The sequence below is a fragment of the Camelus bactrianus genome, chromosome 25 (genome assembly GCF_048773025.1).
Source record: "Camelus bactrianus isolate YW-2024 breed Bactrian camel chromosome 25, ASM4877302v1, whole genome shotgun sequence".
Lineage (NCBI taxonomy): Eukaryota > Metazoa > Chordata > Mammalia > Artiodactyla > Camelidae > Camelus > Camelus bactrianus.
This window is the reverse complement of record NC_133563.1, coordinates 8,895,416-8,906,451: the sequence shown is the minus strand read 5'-3', so window position 1 is coordinate 8,906,451 and position 11,036 is coordinate 8,895,416. Positions and strand designations below refer to the sequence as shown.

Genomic DNA, 11,036 nt, shown 5'->3' with positions numbered 1-11,036 from the left:
TTGAATCAACATGTTTTCTGCCTGTGTGACTCAGCTTGAGACTAATTGTATTGTACCCTGAATTCCCCCGAGCCTCTCAGTCACTGGGTGTCCCCAAGAGCAATGGAACAGCCGTCACTGGTTCATAGCCGTTCCTGCTGAACCGGAACCAGCACCCACTGCAAGGAACCTTCTAAAAGCTGTGGTCATCCCCAGAAGCATCTCATGTGCGCTCCTCAAAATTCTACTCTGGCCATGACCCACCACTGTCTTACTGTCTTACATTTCACTGAAGAGCCCAGAGAGTCAAATTTCAAATCCTGGGATATTACAGCTGTGTTACCTTGGGCGAGATACTTAATTTCTCTGTATCTCAGTTTAGTTTCTCTGTATCTCAGTTTCCTTATCAATAAAATGGGCACATAGAGTTGTTGTGAGGCTTGAGAGAATTGATATTGCCAAGCACTCTGAGTGGTGCCTGGCGCACAGTAAGTCCTCATCCATGTGAACTATTTTTATCACTGGCAGTGCCTCTGCCCAGGGTTTGAGTCCACCCACCTCCCTCAGTAGGTCCCTAGCAGCGTGTGAAATAAGTCTTCATTCGGCAAATGGATGAAAAAGACTTCAAATAAAACCCCAGGTGATGCTTTCCAGACTTCAGTTTTATCCCAGCAAGCAGCTTGGATGACATTCTTAACGCAGCATCTCAGAGACTAGATGTCATCTCTCAGAGAGCAAGTTGGAGCCAAACTCAGCCTTCAGAATTCTAAAGAGATGGGAGGGGCTCTGACCATAACTGCTTTTATTCACCCTCCTGTAACTGTCCCACCTGGGAAGTTTTAAAAGCCTGATGCCCAAGATGGATCCCAAACCAATTAAATTGGGATCCCTGAAGGAGGGAGCCAGACTTCAGTATTTACAAGCTACCCAGGTGATTCCAAAGGGCAGTCAGGGCTGGGAGGCACTGCCAGGCCTCACCCAAATGTGTGGGTTTGTGAACGTTTTCACCATAGGAACGGGTCACAGGTGGAGGCTAATGTATGTTGCTAAAGATATGAGTGGATGTTAACAAACTGGCAGGATTGGGGGGAGAAAAGGCTCAGGAATGGGGCCCTTAAGATGTCAGAGCTCCCTAGTATTTGACCTCCTTTTTGGAAGTTGCTTGATTTGGGGATCGTCAGGTAGTACGGCTTGTGTTCTTGTCATTTACGGAGTTTTAGGGGAACCGTTCCTTCTTGTTGGATAACGCCTGCGCTGCTCTTGGTTGGAACTCCCCATGTGAATCCAAAGGCAGGGCTGGGCGAAGGCAGGGCTGAGCCTGGCAGTTCTCCAGTGGCCCTGCCCTGGAGGCACGCAAGGTCTCGTGGAGGAGAACTGCTGTATGACGGGGACATGGACAACCCTCCTGCACACGCTGAAGGTGAGATGGGAGCCGCGCCACGAAGCAGAGAAGGGGCCTTGGGGTCTCTGGGGGGTGGAGGCAGCCCGCGGAGGCCATGCAGGAGGGACGTGGAGTGTGTGTCGTAAGAAAGTTCCTCCATCTCGCTGTGCCTGTTTCTCCCAGTGTCAACGAGGATGAGAGGGCCCGTCTCGGGTCACTGTGAATACTGAGCCAGGACAGCCTGTGTAAAGGAGCCTGGTGCTGGGAAAACCCTTGCAGGGTTGGCCATGCTTATCATCATCATCATCGTGAGATGATGGTCATTCAGACTCTTCTACAACCTGGATAAGGTTTTCCTCAACAACGTTCCCACCACCTTTGAGGGGCAGCAAACCCCTTTCCATTGCGGCTCTTGGATAATGCTCCAGGTGGTCCTCCGAGCCCTGATGTGCAGGGTCTGTGTGTGTGTTACAGCCATGGTTGGCATCTACAAGGCCTGCAGTAATTTCACCTTTTCCTTCCACTTTATATCCCATTTCTCTAGGAAAGGTCGTTTATCCTTTCTCCTTCTCACCAAAACCATCTGTCTCTCCTCCAAAATGCTGTGCTGCCCTTAGGGACCATTGCCAAAGTGGGTGCTTGTGGCCTGGCCCCCTCTGGGACTCAGACTGCGTCAGGCTGCGTGGGCCTGCCTGGGAACCTGGAATTGGCCAGGCTTGGAAAGGACATAGGAACCGGGCTCCCAGGACATGGAAGTCCTGGCCAGGCTCTGATTTATGTAACTTCCAGGGGGAGGGCACTTCTGGTGACAGGACACTCCTGTCTGGGTTCTCCAGGGCCCCATCCCCTAGAAACCTGAGCTACTAATCAGAAGTTTGGGTGGTGAGCGGCAAGTCGGAGCCGAGAAAACTGGATGGTCTTGAGTTGTATCTCATCCCTGCTGAACGTCCCCAGCTGCACAGGTCCAGCGATTAGACTCCCCATCCATCTGAGGTGTGCAGATCGCTTCCTCCCCTGGACGGAACTTGGAGGAGGGGCAGGAGGAGGAGCCTTGGCTCAGAGGCAGCCCTTCCACCAACTAGCAGGCCCTTAGGACTCCCCATCCTTTCAGACAATCACAGTTCAGGAAAATTGGCTAGACTAGAGCTCTAGCTTCATTCACTCTTCTAGTTGCCTTGACTACATGGGTTGTTACCAAGCTTCCAGAGCGTGAGCCCACTTCTCACCATCTGTGCCTTCCTCAGGTCACCCCATCCTCTCCGGTGACGTTGACCTCCACCTGGGTTCCCATTCATGGTCTCACCCCTCCTCTCCAGCTTGGATTTCTGAGCCCTCTGACTGGCTCTCTCTCCAGCACATCCAGCTCAGCACATCCAAACTCATCTTGTGCTCCCCTACCCCTACCCTGCTGCTTCCCCAGATGGCGGGCCCCATTGTCCATCAAGTCTCTTCAGCCCAAACCCCAAGGCAGCCTTGGGTCGCCCTCTCCTTTTCCTCACCTCCCATGGCCCATCAATCTGAGTCTTACAACTTTCCCTTTTTTTTTCCTTCACAATTTAACAGTATTGATGTATTGCCAGGTATGAGGCAGAGTGACGCGCCGTCCTTTCATCTGGCGAGCATCATTAGTGAATAAAGCAACCGTTGGATGTTTGCTCTTGCACCTTTGCTTCCTTACAATTCAATCCCTAGTTCACTTTCTCCATGTGTTGAGCTGCTGGACCCGGACAGAGCAGGGTCACATCAGTGGACGATTGTTAGAAGCAACCATTACACATGAAGAAAAGATCCAAGAGAGATACGAAAGCCTACAAATTTGTCTAAAATTTGGACCAAATCTAACAAGCCAATCCTTGCAATATATTGTGAAAGGATTACCAAGCCATTTGGGGTCAAATAAAAAGCTCCCAGTGCCTTAAATGGATACCCCTTGGCTGCTTGAGAACAGGAGCTGTTTCTAACTGTGCTCGGTCATATTTGAAATCTATCGCTGTCGACACGGCCCCGTCTTCTCTGGCACAGTGACAGCATTTCCCGGGACACCAGCTCCCCAGGCTATGAGCAGGGTAGACCTGAACCAGTTCCAGCTGTCTCTGCTGCAGACTTCTCCACATCCTCAGTCCACTTATGTACTTTGTCAACACCCGAGAGGGGACTGTCCAAGCAGTGTCACCCCAAACCTGGGCACCCAGGTTTTGAGATGCACCCTACAGGACCTGTGATCTATAATCTCTTTTTGCCAAAGGCTCCCTCGCTGGTCTCACCTCCTAGTGGCGCAGTCACAGAGTGCTCCACCTAAAACGTGCTCTCCGCACCCTCTCCCTCTTTACAAACCTTCAGCAGCTCTTCATTTGCAGGACAAAGTCCAAGCTTCTCAGCCTGGCGGCTGCACCTTTCCCATCTCACCTGCCTCCCTCTCCAGCCTCGACGTGCACTTCTTCAAGCACCCCTTTCATTTCCCTGTAACAATAAAGTCCTTGTTGTGTTTTGGTTTGGTTGCTTGATTTGTTTGTTTGTTTTTCCCTGATCATCTTAGGCCTTTGCTGCTCTGCCTTCCACTTAACTTCTTGTCCTGAAAGGTCCTCATCAAACCTCCCGCACCTGCTTTCCTTCCCAGAAAGCCTCTTCTGCCTCCCGTCTCTCTCCGTGCCAGCTGGGTCAGTGTCCCCTCTTCCTGCTGTTGTGCACGGGGGGTGCCTCTGTCCCTGGACTCCCAGCAGTGCTGGTATTTCAGGGTGTCTGCCTCCCCGGAGCAGGCAGCGAGGCCTCCCAGTCAGTCCCATCCCTCCTTCCACCCCCGGCCTGACTCGGTGCCTCCACGCAGGCACCTGAGCGGAACTGAGCTTCTCCGCAGCGTGAGCATCGGCCCCCCCACCCCTCCCCACCTCCGACGGGCTTGGTTTGGAACGCCTGATTCCCAGCAGTTTTACTTCCACAGGGTGAGCTCTTCCCCATGTCAGGGCCCGAATCTAAAGGCCCTTGGTTTTCTAGAGTTCCTTCCATTAGCAGGGACGGACTGAAAACTTACTTTGGTTGGAGAAGTGGCTGGGAGCAAGGGCTCTGGAGTCAGACAGCTTGGGTTTCATCCCGACTCCCCTCTTACAAGCTGCATGAAATGCCCTGCACCTCAGTTTCGCCCCCCTGTAAACAAGAATGGCAGATACAACAAGCTCATACGGGTGGTGTGGGGGTTAGGTGGGCCTGTGTATGTAAACATGCAGAGTCACGCCTGGCCCGGAGTGAGCGCTACGTAAGGGTTAGAGAGTCTTGCTATTATTTTCAGGGGAAAATGCTTTCTTGCTTCCGCCTGTTTCTGGTGGCCTCAGGCAAACTTCGACTTGTGGCAGCAAAACTCCAGTCTCTGCCTCTGCCTTCACATGGCCTTCTGCTGGGTGCATGTCTCTGTGTCCTTTTCTGGGCCTTATAAGGACACTCTAAGTGGATAAGCCACCCTAATCCAGGAGGTTCTCATCTCAGTTCTTGCCTTACGTGCATCTGCACAGACCCTATTTTCAAATAAGGTTGCATTCTGAGATTCCAGGTATATGTGAATTTGGCAAGGCTGCTATTCAACTGGTTATGGTCAGTTTGTGGGTTTAGGTGTTCCAGATCAGAAAATCAGCCAGGAACCATGAACACTTCAGAACTCCCCATTACTGGTGTACTGTTGCAGCTCCCTTATGTTTTCTATAGCTTTCTTTGTTTTCTGAAGTTCCAGCGGACCCCAAAGCACTCAACAAAGCCCAATAGAGGTAGAGTCAAGACAAAGACACACAGCCCAAACTCTCCAGTTTTCCTTTCTGACTCATCTGTCTGGACCTCAAGGGACTAAAGGAATGCTGACAAATGAAGAAAAATAGGGTGGGCAGATTTAACTTCATACCCTGCCTCTTATGGCTCCTTGGTATATTTGCTCAGAAAAGCTGCCCACCAACCCAAAACTCTTGCATGTTTGCTCAAGTCCCTTTGTCCATATGGTCCATGACTTTGGCTGTTGGTGCCCAAAGGCTGGGTTATAAGAAAAGAAGGAGCAAAGGACACATGTACACATAGGTTGGGTCTCTGTCGTTTTCACGAGAGCACCATCCATTAGGAACCACTGGGCTAGCTCTCTAGTCCCTACTACGCTGCCCATCCCAGAGGCCCAAGGGTGTGAAGGACTCAGGAGAGGCAAAAAGCTCCACCTCACCATCCATACCTTCAAAAGAGCGTGGGTACCATATATCAAAGGACCAAAAAGGTTATACAAAGTGAGTAAGAGGCCATATGCAAATAACATTTAAAAGGTTTTAAAAGCAGTAAATGGTTTACTTGTTTGGTAATACCATGGATCACACCACAGAACTGCCTCTTTTTTGGGTCTATAACTAGGCTGTAGGTTCTGTGAGGTTACAGTGCTGATCTGTCACTGCATTGCCCAGCACATACGAGGCTCTCAGTAAACAGCCCTTGACTGAGGGACTGTTAAGCTTTTATTGAATGCCTACCATGTTCCAGACACAGAGTAAATTAAAATACCCCTCAAAAACAATATAGAATTGATTCAGAGATTGAGCACCATTAAATGTGTTTACTTAAAACTACATTAAGAATTTAAAACTACAAAGGGCATGATGGTAAATTAATGGCACAGATTTCACAAGCAGCCTTGAAAAGCAACTTCCTAGAGCATGGGCTGTAGATGCAGACTGCTTCCTTCATATCACAGTTCCACCATTTATACTTCTGCCATTTGGAGCAAATTTCTCAGCTGCTCTGTGCCTCAGTTTCCCCATGTGCATATGAAGATAATATTACTGTCTACTTCATGTGGCTGTTGTGAGAATTCAATGAGTTTATTTATGTAAAGTGTTGAGAACAATGTCTGGGAGAGTAAGGTCTTAAGAAGTGTTAGATTATTATTATTATTATTATTATTATTATTATTATTATTATTATTATACTTATCTCTTGGACATGTTTGAGCAATGTACCTTGCACAGTGCAGGGTAGCTATACTTGTATCAGACAAAATAGACTTTAAGCTAAAAATGTTAACAAGAGACAAGGAAGATCATGATATAATGATAAAAGGGTCAATTCATCAAGAACGTATAACAAATATGAATATTTATCAACCCACATCAGAGCACTGAAATATATGAAGGAAATAGTAACAGAACTAAAATGAGAAAAAAACAGCAATAGAATAATAGTAGAGGACTTTAATACCCCAGTCTCAATCATGGGTAGATTATCCAGACAGAGTCAATAAAGAAACAGTGAATTTGAACAACACTGTAGACCAAGTGGACCTAACTTATATAGACTATTCCATCCAACAAGAGCAGAGTACTCATTCTTCTCAGTGCACACAGAATAATCTCTAGGACAGATCATGTTGTGCTATAAAACAAGTTTCAACAAATTCAAGATGATAGGAATTATATCAAGTACCTCTTCTGACCACAATGGTATAAAACTAGAAATCAGTAGGAGGAAATATGGAAAATTCACAAATACATGGAAATTAAACTATGCACTCCTGAACAACAGATGGATCAAAGAAGAAACCAAATGGGAGGTTAAAAAATTCTTGAGACAAATGGAAATGGAAATATAATACATCACACTTAAAGAATAAAGCAAAAGCAGCTCTGAGAGGAAAGTTTATAGCTATAAATGGCTAGATTGGAAAAAAAAAAGATCTCAAATGACCTAACATTATACCTCCAGGAAGTATTAAAAGAAGAAAAAACTAGGACAAAGTTAGCTGAAGAAAATCATAAAGATTGGAGCAGAAATAAATCAAATAGAGAATAGGAAAAAGATGGACAAGATGGACAAAACTAAGAGTTGGTTCTTTAAAAAGATATTTAAAAGTTGACAATCATTGGCTAGACTAACCAAGAAAAAAAGAGAAAGGACTCAAAATCAGAAATAAAAGAGGAAATGTCATAACTGATAACAGAAATTCAAAGGATCACAAAAGACTACTATGAACAATTATATGCCAATAAACTGGACAACCTAGAAGAAAGAGATAAATTCCTAGAAATATACAACTTCCCAGGACTGAATGATGAAGAAATATAAACTCTGAACAGATCAAGGAGACTGAAGCAGTGATCAAAAACCTCTCAAGAAACAAAAGTCCAGGACCAGATGGCTAAACTGATAAATTCTACCAAACATTTAAAAAAGAATTGATACAAATTCTTCTCAAACTTTTTCAAAACTAGAAGGAACATGCTGAAACTCATTTTAAAAGGCCAGTATTACCCTGATACCAAAAAGAGACAAGGACGCCACAAGAAAGTTAATAGGCCAATATCGCTGATAAACATAGATGTAAAGATTCTCAACAAAATATTAGCAAACTGATTCAACAATACATTAAAAGGATCATACACCATGATCAAGTGAGATTTATTCGTGGGACATAAGGATGTTTCAATATCTCAAATCAAACAATGTGATATACCAAACTAACAAAATAAAAGATTAAAAATCATATGATCATCTCAACAGATGAAGAAAATCATCTGACAAAATTCAACACCCATTTATGATAAAACTCTGAACAAAGTGAGTATAGAAGGAACATGCCTCAACATAATAAAGGCCACGTATGACAAGCTCACAGCTAACATCACAATCAGGGATGAAAAGCTAAAAGCTGAAAGCTTTTCACCTAAGATCAGGGAGGAGTCCACTAACTTGCCCAAGGCCCCTAACTGGATGCTGCTGAGCTGGGATGTGAGTTCCTGCTGCCATTCTCTGAGTCACTACGACATACGGCCTCCCTAACTCAAAGGCCCTACGCCTCAATTTCCTTTTATGAAAAACCAGAACAGTTGAAGGTTCCTCGGTCAAAGCTACTGGCGAAATGAAAAAGACTAATGTACATCAGAGCAGGGCGCCCAGCAAGTGTGAGAGAAGGAGTGGGTGTCCAGCAGTGATCTCCTTCCCTTGTCTCAGAGTCCCATTTCAGGCCCTCATCTCTCACCCAGCGATGACTTGCATCTTAAAGGACTTTCCAAGATTCTGATTAAATCCTGGAAGAAACTACTCAGGCCTATGGAAAAGTGATCTGTGACGCTGGAAAATTTACTCTACTCTCTCGGCCTGTTCTGTCATTGGTAGGATGTTGTTCTTTTTACTTTACTTTATTTTTTAAATTGAAGTATAGTTGGTTTACAATGTTGTATTAGTTTCTAGTGTACAGCACAGTGATTCAGTTATATATAACATATTCTTTTTTATTACAGGTTATTACAAGCTACGGTACATAGATCCCTGCATATATCCCTGTTGTTTATCTAGTTTATATATAGAAGTGTGTATCTGTAGGGGGAGGGTATAGCTCAGCTGTGTGCTTAGCATGCACAAGGTCCTGGGTTCAATCTCCAGAACCTCCATTAAAAAATAAGAAGAAAGTATAAAAATAAATAAATAAACCTAATTACCCCCCCACCCACACACAAAGAAATTTAAAAACATTTTTCAAAAAAATAAGTATGTATCTGCTAATTCCAAATTCCCAGTTTATCCCTACTAAGAATGTTTTCTATGTCAGTGAGTCTGTTTCTGTTTTGTAAGTTCATTTGTGTCATTTTTTTAGATTCCACATATAAGTATATCATATGATATTTGTCTTTCTCTGACTTACTTCACTTAGTATGATAATCTCTAGGTCCATCCATGTTGCTGCAAATGGCATTATTTCATTCTTTTTTATGGCTGAGTAGTATTCCATTATATATATACCACAACTCTATCCACTCATCTGTTGATGGACATTTAGGCTGCTTCCACATCTTGGCTATTGTAAACAGTGCTGCTATGAACATTGGGGTGCATGCGTCCTTTCAATTTAGAGTTTTCTCCGGATATATGCCCAGGAGTGGGTTTGCTGGATCATATGGTAAATCTATTTTTAGTTTTTTAAGGAATCCATGGTACTTTTCACAGTGGCTGCACCAATTTACATTCCCTCTCACAGTGTAGGAGGGCTCTCTTTTCTCCACATGGAAGGATGTTGTTCTTAATGTTCACCCAGAAGAGTTAGGGGAGGGTTAAAGCACAGGGAGCACGGAGAGAGCCCAGGGCCTCCTTGTGACAGACACACGTGACTGCTCTTCCCTCCAGCCTGATGACCGCAGCAAAGTGGGGGAATGCTGTCCTGGTGTAACTAAAAGAAGAGGATTAGGATTACTTTCCACAGCAATGAAAAATGAAAGACTGTTGAAAGAACGTGGGATGGTTAGTCCAGAGAATAAAGGGTTTATATGAACCATCTGAGTGCCAGCACCTATTTGAAGTCAAAGCTTCTGGGGGATCAAGAGAGGCCAAAGCCATTTCCATTTGATGAGGTTTCTGGTATATTAACAGAGAAAAAAAGTATTATTTTCTCTTTTTTAATGGAGGTACTGGGGATTGAACCTCGTGCATATTAAGCATACACTCTACCACTGAGCTATATCCCCAGCCTCACCCCCAAAAAAAGGGTATTTTTTTTTAAAGGAAAAATATTTAGTATTTAAAAAAATACTAAAGTACAGTTAACAAACACTGTGGCCTACCTTAAGCGTTACGTTCGACAAACGTTAATACATAAAACAAAACCTAATATAATTGTTCCAGTCATAGGGGTAATTACTAGATGTACATATATATTTGAAAACCTTAATTCACAGTAACCGCATGCAGTGTTGGCAGGTAATGGGACACATTTTTTCCAACCCTGTCAGGGCACCTACTTGCAGCAAATGTCAACATTTTGAGTTTGAGGGTTAGTCTGAGTGTGATCTGTCTCTGTCTCATGATAGACCCAACTGAAGGGGGACTGGAACATTCTGCAGGCCACAGGGATCAGAATGGGGCCCTGGGGCCATTTCTCCTCTGCTGTGCACCCCACCCCACCCTCACCTCCTAACCCTCAGCGGGAAGCCTGACCTGAGCTTTTGGGGAGAGATGGAGTGTAGTAAGTGACTGACTCCATTGGCAGGTGGACGGGACATACATGCACAACGATTTTTAACTTTAGTGAGTTCAAGGAACCCTCTGAAAATCCGATGAGATCCTGGGCCTTCTCCCCAGAAGAATTTCTATCACCCCACCACTCACTCACAGTTTTCCCCGCAAAGAGCCCCCAGGAATCCATAGACCTCAGGGTGCAACCCCTAGCCGAGGGAGGCTCTGGCACTCTCTAGGGTCTTCTACACTGAATTCCGTCCCAGGGAATTCCTGCCTCGCACCTGGGAGCCCGGCCTCGGGCGGGCGCAGGCTGGCGGCGGGCGGGCCCTTGGCGGTGGATGCGCTCAGCCTCCCTCCCTTCCTGGGACCTGAGCGGCGCAGCTGGAGCGGGGCGGGGACCAGGAGGCGGCGCGGCCAGCCCGCGGCACCCACCGCCTCGGGCTCAGAGCCGAGGACCGCGCCGCCGCCGCCGCCGCCGCAGGCCTGGCTCCCTGGCTGATCGCGGAGCCGGGACTCGCCGACCGCGCCGCAGCCGCCACGAGTCTAGCTCCCAGCGCTGTTCCGGGGCCACCGCCAGAGCCATGAAGATGCACTTCTGCATCCCGGTGTCCCAGCAGCGGCCGGACGGGCTGGGGGGCCGCTACGTGGTGGGTTGGGCTCGGGCTGGACAGAGAGGAGGCCAGTGACATGGCGGGGTAGTGGGGCTTACCTCCCTCGG

The 11,036-nt window shown here is 46.4% G+C and overlaps 1 protein-coding gene across 5 annotated transcripts in view; it reads left to right on the top strand.

Annotated features, from left to right (window-relative positions):
* Positions 1–1,345: 1,345 nt before the first annotated feature.
* Positions 1,346–11,036, top strand: part of SNX31 (sorting nexin 31) — a 62,661-nt gene continuing 52,970 nt past the window's right edge. For 3 of the 5 annotated variants that reach the window (XM_074352624.1, XM_074352623.1, XM_010955776.3), the window contains exon 1: positions 10,715–10,965. In XM_074352624.1, coding sequence (XP_074208725.1) covers positions 10,900–10,965 — 66 coding nt within the window. In that variant the 5' untranslated portion in view covers positions 10,715–10,899. Of the gene's footprint in view, positions 1,400–10,714; positions 10,966–11,036 lie in introns of those variants that run through there. The other 2 variants (XM_045517220.2, XM_045517221.2) reach the window with 2 other exon arrangements.